At 36.7% G+C, this 22,206-nt stretch overlaps 3 protein-coding genes across 6 annotated transcripts in view; 2 read left to right on the top strand and 1 right to left on the bottom strand.

Annotated features, from left to right (window-relative positions):
- LOC107706669 (kalirin-like) overlaps nucleotides 1-3,381 on the bottom strand; it is an 85,946-nt gene extending 82,565 nt beyond the window's left edge. The window contains exon 1 of the mRNA XM_016510457.1: nucleotides 2,823-3,381. Within this exon, the coding sequence (XP_016365943.1) occupies nucleotides 2,823-2,892 (70 nt within the window). The 5' untranslated portion in view covers nucleotides 2,893-3,381. The remainder of the gene's footprint in view (nucleotides 1-2,822) is intronic.
- Nucleotides 3,382-6,480: 3,099 nt separating this feature from the next.
- LOC107706670 (coiled-coil domain-containing protein 14-like) lies at nucleotides 6,481-13,879 on the top strand. Of its 3 annotated transcripts, XM_016510458.1 has the most exons (14): nucleotides 6,523-6,550; nucleotides 6,632-6,699; nucleotides 6,783-6,838; nucleotides 6,930-6,999; nucleotides 7,112-7,184; nucleotides 7,264-7,401; nucleotides 7,642-7,830; nucleotides 7,933-8,027; nucleotides 9,054-9,438; nucleotides 9,927-10,065; nucleotides 11,562-11,644; nucleotides 11,812-11,988; nucleotides 12,347-12,479; nucleotides 12,923-13,879. In XM_016510458.1, the coding sequence occupies exons 2-14, from the start codon at nucleotides 6,670-6,672 to the stop codon at nucleotides 13,815-13,817; spliced, it is 2,463 nt and encodes an 820-aa protein (XP_016365944.1). In that variant the 5' UTR covers nucleotides 6,523-6,550; nucleotides 6,632-6,669; the 3' UTR covers nucleotides 13,818-13,879. The 3 variants fall into 3 exon arrangements, with proteins under 3 accessions (XP_016365945.1, XP_016365946.1, XP_016365944.1); XM_016510459.1 differs by having other exon boundaries at nucleotides 6,481-6,699; nucleotides 11,815-11,988; XM_016510460.1 differs by having other exon boundaries at nucleotides 6,482-6,699; nucleotides 9,069-9,438.
- Nucleotides 13,880-18,102: 4,223 nt separating this feature from the next.
- Nucleotides 18,103-22,206, top strand: part of iqcb1 (IQ motif containing B1) — a 7,630-nt gene continuing 3,526 nt past the window's right edge. For both annotated transcript variants that reach the window (XM_016510385.1, XM_016510386.1), the window contains exons 1-9: nucleotides 18,103-18,396; nucleotides 18,704-18,869; nucleotides 18,951-19,071; nucleotides 19,519-19,612; nucleotides 19,726-19,825; nucleotides 19,917-20,089; nucleotides 20,177-20,283; nucleotides 21,193-21,314; nucleotides 21,411-21,553. In XM_016510385.1, coding sequence (XP_016365871.1) covers nucleotides 18,291-18,396; nucleotides 18,704-18,869; nucleotides 18,951-19,071; nucleotides 19,519-19,612; nucleotides 19,726-19,825; nucleotides 19,917-20,089; nucleotides 20,177-20,283; nucleotides 21,193-21,314; nucleotides 21,411-21,553 — 1,132 coding nt within the window. In that variant the 5' untranslated portion in view covers nucleotides 18,103-18,290. The remainder of the gene's footprint in view (nucleotides 18,397-18,703; nucleotides 18,870-18,950; nucleotides 19,072-19,518; nucleotides 19,613-19,725; nucleotides 19,826-19,916; nucleotides 20,090-20,176; nucleotides 20,284-21,192; nucleotides 21,315-21,410; nucleotides 21,554-22,206) is intronic.

The raw sequence follows: 22,206 nt of genomic DNA on the forward strand, positions 1-22,206 counted from the left end.
AAGAGAGACAAATGAGAGCGGAGCTTTTTCATTGGAAAACGCTCACAGTGAACGCAGATTGCCCACGCAAGGACATCGCGTGCTCCTCGCCCAAACAAAAAACGCAGAGATCGTGTGTGTAATCAGATGTCAAATAACGACGATACGGATGCACACATCCTCTAAACCAACTGAAAACATAAGGTTATTGATATGACAACTAAAAACAACAACAATAATACAATTAATGCCGTGATTTCAATATTCATAAAGATTCATTCAAAACGTCAGTTTTGTACGTTTATATGCTGAAAATACGTAAGTATTTGTACGTTCAGATGCTGAAAATATGTCTGTATTGTACGTTTTAGTGCCTGTAAAAACATAAGTAAATGTACGTTTTGTAGAACAACATTGGGGGGGGTGCACTTTAAATGTGGTCACCCTAGGGCACTACACTGTGTTAATCCGGGCCTGTGAAAAATGTATTTAATGTAAATGTAATTAAGTGATCTTATGATTCCCTTTGAATGAAGTTTAAATTTTCCTTAAACTTATGAAAATTGTTGTTTTTAACCCACTTAATTTAGATAAATGTTTCAGAATTCAAAAAATATTTTATATTCAAAACGTCAGTTTTGTATGTTTATATGCTGAAAATACGTAAGTATTTGTACGTTCAGATGCTGAAAATACGTCTGTATTGTACGTTTTAGTGCCTGTAAAAACATAAGTAAATGTACGTTTTGTAGAACAACATTGGGGGGGGTGCACTTTAAATGTGGTCACCCTAGGGCACTACACTGTGTTAATCCGGGCCTGTGAAAAATGTATTTAATGTAAATGTAATTAAGTGATCTTATGATTCCCTTTGAATGAAGTTTAAATTTTCCTTAAACTTATGAAAATTGTTGTTTTTAACCCACTTAATTTAGATAAATGTTTCAGAATTCAAAAAATATTTTATCGTTCTACATATATACAAACTGTATATAAACTATATTTAGATTTTTTCTAAAAAAAAAAAAAAAAAAAAAGAAAAAACAAGATTTAATATCTCAAAGCATTTTTCATTCATTTTAGAAAATGAACTTTTCTACTGGAAATAAAAAACAAAATGACAAAAATATTGAGTATATATATATTTTTAGGAGTCAACATTTTTTTTTTATAAATTCTATCTTCTTGTTTAAAATTCCAATATAATATTTTTCTAGCTGATGCATAAAAAGTGAACACAGTAAACCACACTGACATACATTAATGTAATATCCATATGAATATATGAATGCAATTTAAAAAATAAATAAAATGGTTCAAATGTGGCTTTCTTACAACAAAGGCATTTGCAAGCAAGTCATGTGTTTCAAATTTTGTAATTTTATGCAATTTATACTTTATTTATAATTTATACAATTTATTTAATTTATATAATTTATGCAATTTATTTATATCTATTTATGGTGTATATTAAACATAACAATGGTAATATTTTGGATATTTCTGTATGTTACATATTGCATTTTTGCTTTTGAATTAAATGTTTTGTACTTAGTAATTGTTTAACAGTTTAAATGTGCTATCATGGCAGATTCTCAGTGTGACAACTTCTCATACAATTTGACCCGCTACTGGGGCATGTTGTCACAAATGTGGGTCAATATGGGTTAAATTAACTGTATCTTTTTACCTGTGCAACAATGATGGAAATGCTCAAAAGCAAAACATATAAGCTGAGAAATATTAACAGGAGTGTAAAATGACAACTAGCCCTAAACACTTATCCATATACAGAAGAAACTATATGTTTAGCCATCTCTGTTCATTATATAAACCGTACGTTATGCAGACACTGATATGTATAATACAGTGTATGATCTTCACATGTAAACAAACACCATCCGCACCACAGCAGGATAGATGCAAATGACACATAATATATATTCCCAAAACACAGTTAATGCAGGCCATATCATACTCACATATGACAGATGCATGTTCACATTCCAACACAGACGCACACAGAGCTTTACATAGGGAACATACAGACAGATGTGCATTATTGGCTTATGCTACCAGAAGTGGGTCAGTTTTAAGGGTCATAGCTCATGCACTGGTGAATCTCTAGTACATAAAAGTGAATAAAATCACTGAACCACAGCTGGTGGAGGTGTCAGGGTGGACATGAGCAGGGGCTTGGCTGGATGCAGAAGAGTAGATGCCCTTCTTGCATCTCTCCACGCTGCCTTTTCTCATAATAAAAAGCTTTTCTGTTTCTCGTGAAAAAAGAAGTACAGCACTAAGACTATCTGCTGTTTGTTTGAATCAACAGGCTTCAGAAACATGAATCAATGTCACGACCGACAAAAGGCTGAGCCACTCCCGCGCCCGCCGCGCCGCGCGGCGCGTCCAGAGGTGATAGTAATGTAATTAGAGAAGGTGTTGAAGGTGTGAGAAAAATGACAGGTGAGGTAGCATCCTATTTACAGGGGGATTCCTTGCTCTTGTGCACAATAACCCAGACATGCAGTGTAAGGGCGTTGAACGTGCCAAAGCATGTATGAACATCACACACAGGATTTTGAGGAATATGGCAGTTTTATCACACATATGCATCACAGGCTCGATGTATGCAATACCCTATATGTGAAGGGTGTGATGCACATCCAGACCGCTAAATTATGCCATTCGGACATAATGGGACACATCTGACAGCTTCTAATGCTGTTTAACTCTGTAATGCAACCTCTAAGTGCATGTGCGGATGGATGCACCTAGTGAGTAAAATAAACTCATTGACATCCAATGTAAAAAAAAAAAAAAAAAAAATTGATTAAGACTACCTGTTTTGAAAAACGGCTCCGTATCTGGATCGTTCGGTCCTTCCTCAGCCGCCTCGGCAGAATTCATCATTGCAGGATACGTTTCCACGAATGCCGGTTATGATGATGGTCAGATTTTACACCTACGGACCTTTGTAATCTATGTGTGAGGAACACTAGAGCGCGTGGCCGTCTCCATTGGTGAACGCTCGTAGTAGTGAATGATGATGATGATGATGATGATGATGATGATGCCCGAGGTTCTGCGCTCAGCGATACTGTATCCAGCGCTCCTCGGGGCGCTATTGTTTAAAGCTTGCCCGCCTCTGCAAGACAACTGCTGGGGGAACCCCGATAGAGAGAGCCGTAAAAAAATAAAAAACGCGTATGCAGTGTTAATGCAGGTCTCTTAAAATCCCTTATTCATCCGTTCCTCCTCCACCCGTAGTATATTCCTCCATCCGTTCGATGTGACCCAGTGGATATAATGGCAGCGCTCCCCACACTGACCGAGCGAACCGCAAACTGCCTCCCACGATATGCTCCAGCCTCCCACTATTACAGATGAAACAATGCAGCTAATGCAACGACTGTTATAGAGGTATATACAATCGTACTAGCGCGAAAGAGGTTCTTTATTGTGGCGCAGCGTGGAGAACTGGACCAATCTGTCCTCCTGATGCGCTCAAGCGCTTCCTAATAATGGGGCGTGTATTTTTCAAGAGGCCGGAGAACACCAACCATCACCATACGGTCCTGTTAAAGGGATGCTTACTAATTAGAATCAACGAATCGCGGTCTGTTAGGATGCTTTTATCATTGGAACCCCATTTAAAACTTATTTGCAGATTTCTATAAAAGTGGTTATTTTGTTCACTGAATATCGTTGTTTAAATAAAATGTTGGTCATGTTATTCTTTAAAAGTAACATTAGTAGATATTCTGTGAAATTATAATTTTTGTAAATAGATTTAAACGGTATCACACAAACAGTGAGAACTTATAGATTGTTACACTATGTAATACATTTATTATATAATATTTATTATATTAAGGAATTATATTGCTTAACAATTTGTATTTTTTTATAAACAATTAATATCGTTCTTTTTTTTAGTCATGAACGAAAATGGTTCCAAAAAAGAAACCAAAGCTTCATGGTCTGGAGCACATATGAGTGGAGCGGAGCTAGATTTCTCCTCTCAACTCCAAATCCAAGCTCTAAATCCACTCCAGGTGTTCCATTTTCCACTCTCTGCTGTGCTGCTGAGAGAAACCCTGCTCCGGAGTGACCTTTTTTAAAGCGAAAACGCTCATAAGTGCTGGAGGCAAAACCACACAACTCCACTTAAAATTAGCAAAAATAAATAAATAAATAATATGAAACCTGCAAACACAGACTAGTTCGAGTAGCCTACTTTGTTCCTCAAATTAACAGGAAATAACCTGCAGGCCTAGAGACATTTGAATGATTATTCTTATATAGTAACGTACACATAATATTACTGTATTGTCTCATTGTGGCACTTGTAGGGCCTATTATCAGGTTCATAGTACAGTCTATAAAAATGTTAAGTCTAGTTGTAACAATATTATTTAGTTTGGTGAGAATATGCCAGTAGCACTACCGTCAATCTCCACACCCCCTTACGAATGAGAATGTTTGTTTAGAAATCAAAAGTATGCTTGAGCGTGGGCACAATTGTGTTGTTTCTGGAAGTTAAATAGCCCTGTCGACTCTAACCAGGAAATTTGGTCTTCCTGTGATTCAGATTTTGCACAGGGTGAATTCAACATCTGCGAAAACAAATGCCGACATACTGAATGATTGTATTACCACATGACTTGCTGATTTGTAAGATAATATTAAAATGATTAATCTGTCTTCTACATAACTTAAAGGAACACTCCACTATTTTTGAAAATAGGCTCATTTATGACAGACAAACGCTTTCTTAGAAAGATTGAGGCTATGTGAGGAAAACGTGCTCGCAGATGGTGAAATGCTGCCCTCTTGAGGAAATATGGTTTCATAGAGGCCTCAGTGGTTGTTAGAAGGAATGATACAACAACAGAAAAAATTATTCACATTTTTTAAATTCTGTGTGCAAGCAATTAATTTGAAAGCATGCAGTGTTCTAGTAGACATACTTCATTTGTCTAATTTTGCTATTATTAAATTAACCTGTATCAGATGGATTGATTCTTGGTGTATGATTTGTCTTTTATAATGGTTCTTACACCAAGGCAGGTGATCATCCCTCCAGAAGGATGTCATCAAAACCCAGCTGGAAAACATTGAGTAGGCAGCGCTGTGAGGATCAAAACGAACAGCTTCACATCACTTTATGTAGATTTACTTAACCTGCTGAGAAAGCAGAACACAAATCTATAAGTCATCAAACATTCATAAGGAAGAATTTATATTCTTCAGAGTATGCAGGGGAAAGTTTGTGAGAATGAGATCTTCAGAGCAGTGGTCTAATGAAAAGTGCTCGATCTATGCTTGATTTAATGGATCTCAAACCTGAAACTTTCACTGCTGGGCATGCAAAGGTGATCATATTCTTGACTCTGAATTACAGCTGAATCTGAATAAAACATAAACAAGTGAATTCATGATTTACATCAAATTAAATAATAATATATCGAAATGCCATGGCTCATGCCACATCTGAACAATGATCCTGTGTGCTCTGATGTATGTTTGCCATTTGAGATGTTCTGTGACCTGTAGCATCTATCTTACAGAGAGAGATTTCACAGACCCAGGATGAGATGGCACTCTCTTATCTGGATACCTTGTATAATATAAACATCTTTAAAATATATATATATAAGTGAATTTTACAGATGTAGTTGTTCAAAGATAGATAACTTTATAAACAATCAAACTAAATCCATAAAAAACGTATCCTGATTCATTATTTTTTGTCTAATAAATCGGTTTAAGAATAGTTTGTGGTCCCCTTTCCCTTCTGAAAAGCTCTATGATTTCTTTCATCACAGGAAGGCTTATGGCATGGTGAGGGTGTCTGATTTAATCAATTGTGGTAAACTGTGTTTTGGATGAGAATTTAATGGGATAACGAGAGGAAGAGAACAGACTGTAACCTCATCTACCCATTACCCATTACCCAGGAGGCAATAAACACCCCTGTCTAAAATAGCGTTCAGTGCTTTTAGCTTACTTGTTCTCTCACAAGACTTGATGTAATGCAGGGTATTTCGCACTCTGCTCTGAAATATGGTGGACCACTTATGCTGACCGATTTCATTTCACTAGAATTAAATGAAAACTACATGAGCCTACTTGTGCTAACATATTAACTATTTAAGATACTGGAAATAAAAATAAAATAAGTTATTTAACTTACTGTATAAAAAGTATTAAAAGCAAAAAATACAAATAAAAAGTAGGTTAATTCTAGAACTGACACGCTGGAATATCATTTTACAGAACCGCGAAATATCAAACTGATTATTCTGCCATACCATCTCCATAGAAACACCTTTTTTGGCGTCTGAAGCCGTAATGGCGTTGGCTAAACCTGAGGAATCTGAATGGCTAGTGCTCATTTGATTGACATAGTCCGAGGCCAATAGATGACAGGTTTGATTTTTTTTTTTTACTGTAATCCACCAATGAAATCCACAGATTAAAATTGACTGTTTTCCTATTGGTCCACGGCACTCAGCTTCCGTTTTGAACGCAAACTGAACTACTGGTGATGATTGTAACAGCAGCGGTTTGTTTTGCTTTTCATTCCTTAGTTTTTAGATGAGTGCAGTTTGATTTGACATTTGGTAAAATAAATATTTGTTGCTAGGTAGGTGCACTTGGTGAATTTTGCAGATTTAATCAAGTATGGCAAGACAGGGAGTATCAAGACCAAAGGTAGTGGTTGCAAGCTATTATTTATATTATATAAGTTATTGTACATTGTTTTGTTTTATCACTAAGCAAATTATGTTTTGCAGGTGATCTCAACAGGCAGACTGACAGCCTCTGGACGTGGACAGATACACAAGAAAAGGTAACAGACTGGATAACAGAAATCCTTTAGAAGAAAAACTTCTAAATAGTTGAAACAAACATTTGACATACAGAAATGGTGTCTGGTTTAGGGTTGCTGGGAGATGTGTTCCTCCTCTAGAACCAGCATATTCTCTTTATTCTACAGACTCTGAAGATCAGGTAAAGCAGCCACATACCAGAAGTAGTAGTGTATAAACTGAACAGAACTGAAAATCGGTATAATAATTTTTAAGCTTCTGTGACATTCTTTCACATTGAAAATTGCATCCAGGTGACGACGATACACAAGGGACTCGACCGATGTGCTGCTTTACTCAGTGGGATACTTCAAGCTGAACAAGCAGGTATTGTATTTACAAAATCCATACATTTTCTATGTTTAGTATTTGAGTAGTGATGAGATCAATAATCTTCCCACAACAGAATCAAAGCCCAAACCACAGGGAACAAAAACCTGCACCTTCAAATCCAAACCCAAAAATGTATCAAGAAAAATGGAAACTGACAAGAAAAGGCATGGGAAGAAGACAAACACAGCTATACATGCAAACAAAAGGCCAGGTAATGTCCTCAAATATATTGTACCTTTTTTTTTATCTTATCAAAAGAAGTTCTGCAAGAATTTATACCTGTTTTTAAAATATGACACATTTGTCAGTCTTCCTATTTCCATCCTTTGTTGTAAAATCCTTAGGACAATTTGTGTGAATGCCGCAGTAGAAACAGGTCATTATTGTTAAAGTCATTTTCAGAAGCACAGATACTTCAAGATCACAACATATTGTTCTTCTCTTACTGTAGCTCCAGTGCAGAAGACGATTCCATCTGCCAGTTGTCACCTGAGTTCAGCTGGGCGTCGTGATCAGGACCCTGGGATCAGACGGGCACAAGTGTCACAGGATCATCCTTCAGGACTGACCCCTGTAACGCAAGCAGAACATGAACAGCAAAACTCACTTCCACTGGCTTACTCTCAGCCTGCTGCTAGCTGTAATATTCCAGACTCACTAACACACAGTATAATGACTCTTAACGTAGTAAATATAATTAGTAAATGAAAATGTAATTAATGTTTACTCTCTCTGTTTGCAGGTCAGGTTTACAAATCCACTGTATTTAACTGTCGGCTGACTACATCCACACCTGCACTGAGCCCTCAGAGACCTGGATCAGCTCACAGTGAACCTGTATGTTTACTGCACTATAATCCACTATGCAAACAGTGAGAGCTGTTGATCCATTAAAATGTATAAAAATCATTTTAATTACATTTCCTATAAACTGTGTGTATATATATATATATATATATATATATATATATATATTACTGACAAAATCACCCAAATTAAGATGAGTAAAGCACGTGGAAGTCAATATATTGTTGTTTTATTATTATAACTCATTTGTAAGTCGCTTTGGATAAAAGCGTCTGCTAAATGACTAAATGTAAATGTAAATATAACTGAACATAAACCTATCACCACAGAATTTCACACAGATAACATTTGCACAGTATACACTAGCTTTCTGGCCTATGTACTGTTCATATGTGTCAGACTTACAATACCATTCTATTTTTTTCCCCCAAATAAGTCTCTTATGCTCACCAAGGCTGCATTTTCTCAAATTAAAAATACTGTAAAAACAGTAATACTGGGAAATATTATTATAATTCAAAATATAATGTTTTCTATTTTAATATATTTTATTCCTGTGATAGAAAAGCTGAATTTTTAACAGCGGTTTCTCCAGTCTTCAGTGTTGCATGAGCCTTCAGAAACTATACAAATAACACTTAAATAATTAAAGATTAAAATAATTTAAGATAAAAGAATGAAACGATATGCTAATTTGGTGCTCAAGAAACATTTTGTATTATCAGTGTTGAAAACAGTTGACAACCGTGATACATTTCAAGAATTAAATTCTTTGATGATTAGAAAGTTCAAAAGAGCAGTGTTTAATTGAAATAGTAATATTTTGTAATAATGTGAAAGTCTTTACTTTCATGTTTTATTAATTGAATTCATACTTGCTGGATAAAAGTATTAATCTTAAAGCATTAAACTTGACCACAAACTTTTGAATTGTCCTGGTAACTTTCTTGGTTCGGATTATTCCTCATTATTGAATACACATGCTGTATGTGTAAAATGTTTAATTGACCTAATTGTACTGAATTAGCACTTTCATTGATGGTTCTAATAATATAGGTGCTTCATCATCAGGTGGGATCTGTAGAGCCAAGTGCCCCTTTGGCATCATCCATTGGGTCCTCAACCTGTCCCTCATCTGCAGTGATAACAACACAGGTGCCCAACCAGCCCCAGGTCAGCCAGCCTCAACCTGATCCAAATGGATCAGTACTAGTTATTTGCAATGACCAGGAGCAGGAGATCTGTTCTAAAGAAAGTGGTACTAATGCAGAGGATGACATAAAAGATGGGATGGACACTACACCTGTCAGAGACATCAGCTGTGAGAAATTAACTGTTCTAAATCACAATGCCAAACCCACCAGTCCAGAGAAAACCACACAGAAAGTGATGACTGTTAAATATCTGCTGGGAGAGCTGAAGACTTTAGTTGCTAATCAGGGTGAGAATATTTGATTTCTTTTCTTTTCCTTGCTTTGACTTTCCATTCATCTTTAATTCTTTCATATCATATTAGATTTAGCAAATCTATAAAAAATTCTGTTATTTACTGTACATACACTTTTGTTGTTCCAAACCTGTATGATGTTCTTTCTTCTGTGGAACAAAAAGTACATCATACAGGACAAAAACAATGAGACATTTGTCGACATATCTTTTAAAATTTCTCTTGTTCTCTGTGTATATTGTTGTTGTCAGGCTCTTATTACCGGGATGTCTTCCTTTCTTCCCTCTGTCCTGATCTCTAGATCTGATTAATGAAAGCTGAAACCATGGTTATCTAATTCACTTTCTGTAACATAATAAAATACTGGACTGTCAGAGATCACCCAAGGATTGAGTTGCTGGTTTTGCAGATTCTAGAAACTTGGCCGATGAGCAGAGTATGTGTTAGTTTCACATGGTATTATCGTTCACTCTTCTGTGCAGACAGTGATGCTGTGCGGCTGATCTCTGAGGTGGAGCAGAGCGTCTCACTGCTTCCTGTCATGGTGGGCAGCACTAACATCCAGGCTGAGATCGCACTCGCCCTACAGCCCCTCAGGAGTGAGAACGTACAGCTGCGAAGGTCAGTGACTTGAAGAGTGTATAGAATACTAACAACTACTGCATAATAGAATATAAAACTGCAATTAAATTAATTACATGATACATGCCAATTAATTAATCTAAACTAAAAACTAATCAGATTTATCAGTATGTGTTGAGAAAAGCCTCCAAATCAAGTTAATTCAGAGTCTTTACTGTGGCAAAAAAGCATTGAATAGCATACAAAAAGCGACCTTAGAAGTCAATATATTGCATGGCATTGGACATAAGCTTGATTATGCAGATTAATTATGTTAAAGGGGTCATATGATGCGATTTCAAGTTTTCCTTTCTCTTTGGAGTGTTACAAGCTGTTCGTGAATAGATAAAATCCCTAAAGTTGCAAAGACTCAAACCCAAAGAGATATTCTTTATAAAAGTTAAGACTCGTCCACGCCCTCCTAAAACGCCTCGTTCAAACATGCCCCCACATGTCTACCTCACTGTGTGGGAAGATTTGCATAACACCGCCCAAACGTTCACTCAAAGAAAGAAGGTATAACCGCAAAGAAAGAAGGTGTAACTTTATTGTTTTGGTGCCACCGCTGCCGCCATGTTGTGAAGACGCTGTGTTTCGTTGTGAAAGCGAAAATACTTTGTTTGGCCTTCCAAAAGAGGACACGACTAGAAATCAGTGGTTAAGTTATATTTACAACACTGTTCCAGAACACTTCAACCCAAATATTCAGATGTGTGCGGCGCATTTTATGGAGGACTGTTTCCTGATCCTGGGAGAGTAGACTACAATGCCGGCTGTTCTGACTCACAGATTGTAAGTACGTTTTCATATTTAAAGAATTTGCCACTGATGATTCAAACGCGAGTTTTGAGCAGTGTAGAGTAGGGATTGTTGTTTGTCATTTCTCCGATCACAAATTCAGACATGGTCACGCGTTTATGTTCGCATGGTCATGTTTACGCGGCGCGATGCAATGCAACTCGAAAAAAGACAGTATAAGTCATTATAATCAGTAATTATTTCCCCACTGGATGCAACAAATGCCTCGTTTATAATGGGTTTTACTGGTTTTGTCTCGTCGCGCCGGGACACGGCATCACTGCTTCCTGTCATGGTGGGCAGCACCAACTTCCAGGCTGAGATCGCACTCGCCCTACAGCCCCTCAGGATATTATAACATTTCTGTCACACGCTTGAGGTATTCGGCCAATCACAACGCACTGGATAGCTGGCCAATCAGAGCACACCTCGCTTTTCAGACCGATGATTTGTAAAAATCGACGCATTTCAGAAAGGCGGGGCATAGAGGAGAAACAATAATGTACAGTATGTGGAAAATAATGTGTTTTTTTTAACCTTAAACCGCATAAACACATTTCATTACACCAAATACACAAAATAATGTTCTTTTTAGCAACATCATATGACCCCTTTAAATTTTCATCCTTTTATTTTTATCGTAATAAATCACACTTCAATTGACAAGTCTAATTTGTATTCATTTGCATGACTCCCAGGCGTGTGCGAATACTCAATCAGCAGTTATTACAGAGAGAGAGAGCAGAACGGCGGAACAGGCCGGAGGCCTGCGACATGGAGGGTGAGTGGCTTCATGCTGTCTATTAAGGGCTTGATTTAGAAACGAATAAATCAATGACAGAGTAAATGTACAAATATGTATATGTTCTTAGAATTTAGCCTTGTATTTTCTAGCCAAGTGGATGTATGAAAACAACCTTTGAGTTTGTTGGCATGGTTGTTTTACAGTAGTTGCGTTACAGTCTCTAAACCTCAATCTACAAACTCAGTTAAATGAGAGCCGTAGAGAGCTCGATGATCTGCAACAGGAGAACATGAGACTACAGAAAGCCATGGAGGACAAAGACAGTGACCTGAAGCTGCACAAAGACTTGTGTGAGTTAGAGAACAGCCGGCTAAGACTGGGTAAGAGTATTCTTTTAGACTGTTGTTTTTTAGCTTTAAATCATGCTTTAGTCCGTATTTGTTATATTATATTGTTACTTTGGTTTTATTTATTATTTTCTTAAATTATAGTATAGTAAATATGTTAACCGTCTAGCATTTTTATAAAAAACAAAAAAACAAACTTAGAATTGATTTTTATAATCACTATATTGATATTATATTAACAGGTATGACTGCATTATAACATTTGTTGCACATTCCAAGATATCTTTATTTCACTAATATTAAAAAAACATGACTGCTGTTCAATTTACATACATATTTGAAGCCTTTTTCTTTATGCTGTGAGTAATTGTCAAGTTACTTACCCTTGCAGAGGTGAGTGAGGCATTAGCTGAAATGCAGAGTTGCCAGAATAAACTTGGAAAGTATGAGATTGAGAAGATGGAACTGACTTTGAGCCTTCAGCAGAGGGAGACAGAGATCAGCAGACTGCAGGAAGTCATCAGGTAACTAACTAAACCGGTGGGTTAGGTATGTTCTCATAGAGTCATGGAGAGCAGTGAAAAAAAATCATTCTACATGCAAATAAACATAGTTAAGATGATCAACTTTTAAAAGGGAGGAGAAAGTGCTTCTGTTTTGTTGTTGAAGTTAAAGGATGTGCATCCAGTCAAACTCTATTTTGACGAACATTCATCTGTCACTTGATTAAAAGCCAAAGTAGACATGTTAACATGGACAGGTTGCATGACAAGCCCTCCTTTTTGTGTGTGTACTGTAGAATAAGCAATTTTGATACTGTACTTTGTGCCACTTGATGTAATTTAAATTCTGGCTTGAGTGCCACTCATCTAAACTACAATGAAATTACACTTTCAAATGTAATTTAGAGAATGTGGCATATAACCGAATATGTAGGTCAAATGCTGTTTTTTTTTCATGCACACAGAAATCTGCAGATAAGTCAAACAAAAGACACCAGCAAATATTCTCATCAGTTGGACTTGTGTCAACCAAACTCTCAGCTTACCAAGAGTGTTCTGGAATTGCATGAAAATGCACAGAGGGAGTCCGCTGTCTCAGATAAACTTTCAAACTCTGTGAAGACCTACCTTCAGACCCTGGAGGGCATCGAACAGGCCTCTCCTCCCCACCGAGTTTACTGTAGGTCCCAGACATTACAACCAACCTCTCCTGGTCAGACTGATGGTGGAAAAGAGAACTTTATGCCAGTCTGCTCTCCATATATACGCAAACCAACCCTGGAAACCATAGCTGAGAATGTGTCTCAGTTAGAAGAGCAGAAACGAACAATGTTTGCCCCTTTAAGAGAGACTTCAGTGGTGCAGCTTGCCTCAGGAGTTGCTCATAGTAATCCACTCACTCAGTGTAATGAGCTGATAACATCCAAGAATCAAAGGGAAGATGTGGATGCTCATGTAGGCCTGAAATATATGGGCCGTGCTTTTGAAAAGCTGGACATCTCAGATGGGCTTCACGTTCAGGATGTGAAGAATGATGGCCGAGATTACGTTTCAGATCATCATGGCATGGCCTTACATTTAAATCAGAAAAATAAGGACCTGAACAATCATCTAGTGCAATCCCAACATGCCCGTCGATGCCTAAGGATGGGTGTTCAGTCAGCATCCACTGGACACCCTTCAGTGACGGAGAACACCTTTTCCTCGTGTGATATTAAATCTTTAGCCTCTGATTGGAGCATAAACTCCTGGTCCACGTTTAACACACAGGATGAGCAGAATTTCAGGGACGGGCTTGCCGCACTAGATGCCAGCATAGAAAGTCTGCAGAAGACCCTGAGAGTTGATCTAAAGAAATAAGTCAGTATGACAATGTCTGTATTGTGTTTTTAATTTGATTATATGTAATTAGTGGATGTTTTTAAATGTCTCTATTTTTTTTATTAAATTATTATGTGAAATATCAAATTTCTCAGTGATGTTTTTTTCTTTGGTCCTAAGCTCGCTAGGATTCAGTCTTGAATAATACTAGAAATGTTCCATATTAAATCCATACAGGGTACAGTTTGTCCTGTATTTTAACATTATACATTCACAAAGCTGATATTAAACTCTTCATTTATTGTGTTTGAATAATTTTGCATATGAATGTGAGTGTTCAACTTCCTTTTTGATCTTCCAAGCATTGTTTTTATTTTCTTGCTTTAATTATTAGGGACTCCTGAACTTCTAGAAATCTATTAAAAGGTTTATTAAATTCATAAAATCCTCCAAGGTCGTGTTAGGAAATTCAGTAACTGAAACTCACGTGGTGCTAGGTGCCAAGAGACAGTAAGAAAATAAAGATGTTATTTGAGTTTATTAACCAAAAGCACACTGATGTAATGTTTTGAAAACTGGGAAGAAGTCTGTCACGCAGTTTTTTTTTTTTAAATAAAAGGTATCTATGTTCCTTTTTTATAAATGTTAAAGTAGAGAGAGAGAGGGAGAGTCTTTGATAAGCTTAATAGTAAACTAGTTAAGAAATCAATCATCAATGTGTTAAGACTCATCTCATTGTGCTATTGAACATAAGGTAGCAAAGAGCTTGATTTATGTCCGCATTATTTTGGCAAATTTTATTTTTATGTATTTTCTGTACCATAATTAGCTCTAACAAAAACAGATATAAGATTAGGGAGTGCTGGGACTAGGATGGCCTAGATGGAGAGTTCTAGGATTGGTGTGACAGGAACGGTTTTGTCAGGAACTGTAGGCAGGCACCCTTGAGGGAGTGCTCCGTTGAGGATAGTGTTGATACCGAGCACTGGAACTAGGGAGCGCTGGCTTTGGGAACCGGCTCTGGCTCGGATGTGGCAGGAACATGTTTTACAGCAAACTGGACGGTCATGGCAGGGAGTCAAGTCAAGTCACCTTTATTTATATAGCGCTTTTAACAATACTCTAGGTAAACCTAAAAAGTGCTCTATAGGGCAGACTCATGAAATGAAGAGATCTGCTTCGAATCATGGTAGGAACCATTAGAGCAGCTAAGAATCCTTGCAACTGGGGTGGCTTTGAAAGGGAGCTTGGAATGACTGACAGGGAGTTCTGAGAGGGGGAGTTCATACTTGTAGGTACCTCCAGGATGGCCATTACAGGAATCAATAGGACTGGGTGGCTAAAACAGTGAGCTCTAGGCTGAGTAAAGCCAAGCCTGGTTGACTGTGGCAGAAACATTGCCCGCCTTGCAAGATGCTAAGGCGTTGAGGGATGGCGTTGACTTGCATCAGCCTGCAAGATGCTAAGCTAATTGAGAAGCTCTTGAAGTGGTGCACCAGTTCTGTCTGGTATCACATCAGGAACCTCTGAAACATTATTTAAACACCCCTAGACAAGTAATATTGCCATATGCAAATATTGCTGCCTTAAGTCACTGTTGTCTGGAGGGTCTCCACACACAGTTGCAGGTTTTCCAATGGTATTTGACACTTACGAGGGCAATAGAGTTCTGTGCCTGAAGAAAATAGTTTTTTGATTGGTTACAAGAAGAATGCATATTGAGATATGGTGTAACTGGCCACTAGAATTTGTTGCAAACTACAGGTTTAAGACACAATGTATACCCAAGAATGTCTTATAGGCGGAATTTTTTAGAAGGTTCCTGTACCAGAAGTCAATTAGTTGGACAGTAATGGAGTGCTGGGACCAGGAAAGCCTAGATACTCTGGTACTGGTACTGGTACATTACTCTGGCTCAGCCATGTCAGGAACACTTTTTACAGATTTCTCAAACTAATGTATATGTGACCCTCTCTGTGAAATCCAGGCTAAAGTCTCAAAATCTAATTATGAGATAACAAGCATCAAAGTTTGATTTCAACTATTAATTTCACTATGATTTAAATCTTTGCCATGGTCTTACTCAGTCAATATTAAAGTTACCAAGGTTACATTTTCACAGAATGTTCTTTACCTTATGAAGGATGATTTTATGTAGAAAACAGTAAATCATAATAAAATTGTTCTCATAATTATCACACCTGTAGTTTTAATTAATAAATAGTAATTGGCTGTCTATTATTTAGAATATTTGTACTTATTTTAAACTAAAATACTGATGTTGACAAATAACATGAACATTTTTTGACAAAGTACATAAAGTGAATTTACTGTTGGAGGCTTGAGCTGGAGGAGGTTGAACCTGATGATCCTCAGTGGAGAGGACATTAGGGCTGTTGGTGCGGGGCTCCTGAAGACCCTGCTTCTCTACGGGACAGTAGAGGAAGTGCTGTAGAGACCCCCGATCTAAAGAGGAGCACATGAACCAAAAACTTGTTTTAATCAAATAGAAATAAAATATTAAGTAATTATTGAATGTTCATGGCGATTCTTTGTGTTTTGAAAATGTTAGATGTTGATGTTAAAATCAACCTAGGGGACAGAAACATTCCCCTAAATAATTAAAAATCAACTGAAAATGTATGTAGCGCATCTGTATTGTCTCGCGCTCAATGTTCTAAAAGTGTCTCACACGTCTATGACGGGTGCAATGAAACATGGATTTCTTTGAGTAATTCACATAAATTCAATCCATACGAAAAATAATTCTAGCCAAATTACAGATTGAAACATATTTGTTAGGGTATATAAAATATACGTTTTGAAATACATTTAGTTGAAACCTAATTTCAAGAACTGCTGTATATATTTTGTACAATATTTACATAATTCTATTTGAAAAATTTCAACAATAATCAAAACAAAAACATGTTCAAAAACGTAATGACAGATTTTTTTATTTGACAGATTTTTCAGAATGGTTCAATATAAAATTCTGATAAATACATTTAAAGATTAAAGTAAGGAATGCTATGTCCATTTTTGTTCAATTGTGTGCTTTTCACGTCACAAACAGTAAATTGGACAAAACAACGACAACAACAACAACAAAGGTTATTTTGGGGGTCTGCACGTTCATTGCACAATATAGCCTAAGGTATATTTTGAATGACCAAAATATATTTAAACGTTTGAAATTTATGTTGTAAAATGCATGCTTAAAAGAGAAGTATTTGTTATACAAAGGGTGTTTTGTAAAAATTTCAAAATATATTAAAAGAAGGAAGTGTGTGTGTGTGTGTGTGTGTGTGTGTGTGTAAGTGATTCAGTCTTATTGTTAGAAATTTTGGAGGCAAAAACATCCATTGTCAATATTGCAGTGATGTATGAAGCACAGCTCAAAAAGAAGTCACTTTCAAACCAAGCAACTTTCTGTCAACGTGACAAATTTGAGTAAACAACTTAAATGCAATGCTCACCAAGCAGCTTTCTATTGGTCAATGCAGCAAATTCGCTTGACGAGCTTGAACCTGATGCAAAAAGCTTAAAAGAGAAGTATTTGTTATACAAAAGGTGTTTTGTTAAAATTTCAAAATATATTAAAAGAAGGAAGTGTGTGTGTGTGTGTGTGTGTGTGTGTAAGTGATTCAGTCTTATGTTTAAATCATAAGACTGTAAAAAAAAAAAACAGGTTTAAATGTGTATTTTTAAAAAAGCAAACGGGATTTTCTAGTTCTATGGTAAATAAATAGGCTATAACATTGAATTTCCACCGTTAGCCTATATAACATAAGTTAGGAAATTTAATGAACACAAAAAAATAAAAATGTTTTCCAAACAAACACATTAAAGACGTTATCATTTGTCACACTAGTTGTGCTTTTACCCTGGTTGGAGTTGGTAAATGCACAACAGTCAGTCAATTTGTCTTTTATTTTAACAAAAATACCGATTATTGTTATGATACAACATCATGTGTGAAAAATTCTTTAAAAAAAACAAAACAACTTTTCTCAATACGATAAATAGGCTATAACATTGAATTTCCACCGTTAGCCTATTACATAAGTTAGGAAATTTAATGAACACAAAAAAATAAAAATGTATTCCAAACAAACACATTCAAGACGTTATCATTCGTCACACTAGTTGTGCTTTTACCCTGGCTGGAGTTGGTAAATGCACAACAGTCAGTCAATTTGTCTTTTATTTTAACAAAAATACCGATTATTGTTATGATACAACATCATGTGTGAAAAATTCTTTAAAAAAAACAAAACAACTTTTCTCAACACGATGTACGGGTCGCAGTGTGATGACGTAAGGTTACCGTAGAAACTGAACTGGCTCTTGTCTGTTGCCGTCTGTTTTGTCGCTTTTCTTGACCAGAACAATCATGGAAGTTACATCTTCACCGAATATATGAGAAGTAATAAACTAAATAAACTCTTGACGTTCGACGTGTGTTTTTATATATGAAATCTAACACGTTTTTCCGAGCTGGTGAGCGCAATGGGTCCATCAGGAGATAAAATTAGCCCAGAACTGAAGGATCTGGTCGCAGACACTCGAGAAAAATCTGAAAACAAGGTTAACGACGTGCTTTCAAAATTAAAAGGTAAATATAATGAAAGTCCTCTCTTTCCCTACATTTATCACTGTAGAATTTCGTTTATTTTAAGCTGTTAGTTTTTTTTTGCAGTTCACCCAAATAGTCATGCGGTGTGACAAATGCTTTATAAGATATACAGAATATAACCTCTCAGTTCATGTAAGCTCATAAAACGGCATGTACATTCATTTTACAATAAGTATAAAATATTATTTGAAATAGTTTTAGATTAAATACATGTTACATGTCAGCTATCCTAGAACACAACCATGTATCTCCTACATGAATGAACTCAAACTCCTTTCATGAACAGATCTTGTAGGCAGGAAGTCTTTAGGAGATCAGAGGGATCTGGAGGCATGTAAACAGAGTCTTTACTCTCATGGTGTGCTGCAGTACTGCTCCTCTTCCCTGAAGTTCAGTCCAGCTAAGATTCACGGAGGCTATGCGGTTCTGACACAGATGGCAGACCTCCTCAGGTATTCAAATATAAATACAAGCTGAGTACTTTTGTCATTCGCAGTCTCAAGAGTTTTAAAAGCGTGTTTCTGTCCAACTAGCACATGCTGTGTGGGTCTGGGTGCTTTCAGAGACATGGAGGTGTTTAGTCATGATTTTCTGCCTTCTGTGATGGAAAGCCTTCTTTTTCTTGCAGAACGTCTAATGAACAGAGCTTTGCAGGTAAGATATTACAGTCTCCTGAATCACAGAAAACATCAAGTAGCAAGGTTTGGGTTATTTATTGTACAGTCAGCTAGTTATTAATGCAAAATAAACCCTTTCAGAGTGATACAAATTTTAAACACCTGTCATTATTTCTAACTAGTTCTCTCATATCTGACTTTTGATAATAATTGCTATATTTTGATTTTACAAGGAACCTTGAATGTATGTCTAACATTAAAACATACTATTTGTTTCAGAAGAAACTTTAACAAAATGATGTTTGAAAATAATAAACATTCCTTTCATGTTTTCACTAACATTCAACCAGAAAAAAAGAAATGGATGTTTTGAACTTTAAGAGCACATTCATAAATAATGGGAATGTTAGCAAAAAGTTCTAAGAACATAATTTTATTAGCTGAGTTGTAACCAACCAGATCATTTCATTTCTCTTTTTAACAGGACAAGGCACATAATGAGATAATTCGTTTATTTAGAAAAGTCTTTGATTCGATTGGCTGGCTCCTCAGGGCTCATACACATCTCATTCATCATGGTAAACAACTTCCTCTATAAATGTAGCAAATTAACCATCACAAGATGTGTGTTGTAGAGATGGATTTTAGCTTGAACTGAAATGAAACTGATGTTTTAGCATTCTCTTCTCAGTACTCGGATCTAAACATTATGAGAACATCCAAATCTGTGAAGATGATGACGTCTCCACTGTTACTGTCACCACGTGGAACAATATCTTCAGGGCAAACGGGTACAACCTAGTCCATAATACAGTCTTTATCCATGTAACTGCTTCACATCCAAATACTCAAATACCTCTATCTCTCCCTATGTTTCTGCAGTGCTGTTGTAGCTGAGATGGGAAACAGGGCTCTGACTGACATCATGGATGATATTGTGTATAAAATGTCCAGTAGCTCGAATCCTGTGATTGGCAGAGCAGCTGTAAAGACCCTTGTTCTAATTATGGACCACAGCAGCTCAACCCATCAGCTCATTCACAGGCGATACAGAGGTACAGTCGCACTCTTTAGATCTCAGAGCACCTTCAAGTTTTAGTTGCTGAGTGTTTAGACCAGTCGTCCAATGTTTGGTCCTGCAGGTTTGGCTGATTTGGCTGTGAAAGACTGGCGTGGTAAAGGCTTTGACTCTGTACTGGATCAGCTTATTGATCACTTGCGGTCAGATGTCCCATGGAGAGACACTAAGGTCAGTGGCCACCAGTTCAAAGTGTCTGCTAAATGCCTTAATGTAGACATATTTTACATTTGGTGGCATTTAATTTTTTCCTTTAAGTCCACTTATGATGATAGTTAAAGGAATAGTTCTCCCAAAAATGAAAATCTGCTTAAAATGTACTCATCTTCAGGCCATCCAAGATGTAGAGGAGTTTGTTTCTTCATCAGAACAGATATGAAGAAATCCAAAATAGCAATACATCACTTGTTCACCAGTGGATCCTCTGCAGTGAATGGGTGCCGTCAGAATGAGAGTCCAAACAGCTGATAAAAACATCACAATAATCCATAAGTAATCCACACGACTCCAGTCCATCAGTTAACATCTTGTGAAGCAAAAATCTGTGTGCTTGTAATAAACAAATCCATCGTTAAGGCTTTAAAAACTTTATCCATAATAACGCTTCCTCCAATGAAGCCTCCTGTTGTCCTCTCACATCAAAGTCCGACATATTCGTATCGAACTGTTTTATGCATAGAAGATTTGGAAACAACGGTTTGAAGTGAAAATTATCTTAATTGATTAGTTTGTTTATTACAAACATGCAGATATTGACTTCACAAGATTATCAGCTGTTTGGACTCTCATTCTGACGGCACCCATTCACTGCAGAGGATGTAACACTAAATTTCTCCAAATCTGTTTCAATAAAGAAACAAACTCATCTACATCTTGGAAGACCTGAGGGAGAGTAAATTTTCTGCCAATGTTAATTTTTGGATGAACCATTTCTTTATGGTTTCTTTCATTAAAAACTCATAATATATCGTCATTTTCCACTATCTTTCTGATGATCACTTAGAATTATACTGGCGGTTTTCTTGTATTCTTATTGTTTGCTATGTATTTCTTTACCCTACATACTGTATATAAATAAAGGAGTCATCTGAGGAGTATGTGCGAGCAGCTTGTATTATCCAGGCGGCCTGGAGAGCCCATCAGACCAGAAAAAGACTGAGGAAACTCCCCAGAGCGGTCAGCAAATTACAGCGCAGCTTCAGGTAAGAAAACAATTCAGTCAGTCTCTCTGTGAAATTAAGAAATTTACCATTTATGGACACTATATTTGGTAAATGAGATTTATCTTTGTGCAATAGGGAAAAGCGCAGACGACAACAGGAACACACTGATAGACAACGCGCAGAAGAAGAATTACGTCATCAAGTGTGTCTGCGAAGACAGAGAGCCATGAGACAGTTCCGCCAACACCAGCTTCATCTGATGGAGATACTACCAGCTGGTAACAAACACAAAATCAAACATAGTGTGATAACCAGGCTTATTTTCGTTAACCAAAAACTAAAATTAAAACTGTTGAAACGTTTTTTGTAAAAGGTGGGGTAAGCGATTTCTGGTAGCCAATGTTGACATTTGAAATCACCAAAACAAACACGCCCCTACCCCAAAAGGGTCTCACCCCTATTTTGATAGCTCCGCCCCACACAGCAAAAAACAAAGCAAAACCAATGTTACACTGTGTCTACACCGGACGCGAAGCACGATAACTATAAAGATAACGATAAAGATATAGTTCTAAAAATCGTTCTCAATATTAAAGAATAGCATAGTTCACACCACAACTATAACGATAACGATACAGAGGAATGATATCGTTGTAATCACTTTCAAAACGATTTTTTTCCAGCTTATGAACGATAAAACACTGACAGCCAATCAGAATCCATCCTGCTGTAACGAGCTCAAGAATTTAAAGTGACAGACGCATGTGCGCTTAGAATAAACAGATGATATCGTTCGCTGGTGTGGACGCTAATATCGTTATCTTTATAGTTATCGTTCTTGGTGTGAACGGGGCTTAATTGTCATAAAAATGACATCATAATGCAAATCTTAATAATTTATATACAATAATAATTTATAATAATATGTTAT

This window comes from Sinocyclocheilus rhinocerous, unplaced genomic scaffold (genome assembly GCF_001515625.1).
Source record: "Sinocyclocheilus rhinocerous isolate Xijiao unplaced genomic scaffold, SAMN03320098_v1.1 scaffold1285, whole genome shotgun sequence".
NCBI lineage: Eukaryota > Metazoa > Chordata > Actinopteri > Cypriniformes > Cyprinidae > Sinocyclocheilus > Sinocyclocheilus rhinocerous.

Excerpts from the sequence above, each read along its gene's own strand:
- LOC107706670 (XM_016510458.1), top strand. The coding sequence starts at position 6,670 with ATGGCAAGACAGGGAGTATCAAGACCAAAG. Across the intron at positions 8,028-9,053 it reads GATCAGCTCACAGTGAACCT|GTGCTTCATCATCAGGTGGG; the intron begins GTATGTTTACTG and ends CTAATAATATAG. Across the intron at positions 11,989-12,346 it reads GAACAGCCGGCTAAGACTGG|AGGTGAGTGAGGCATTAGCT; the intron begins GTAAGAGTATTC and ends TTACCCTTGCAG.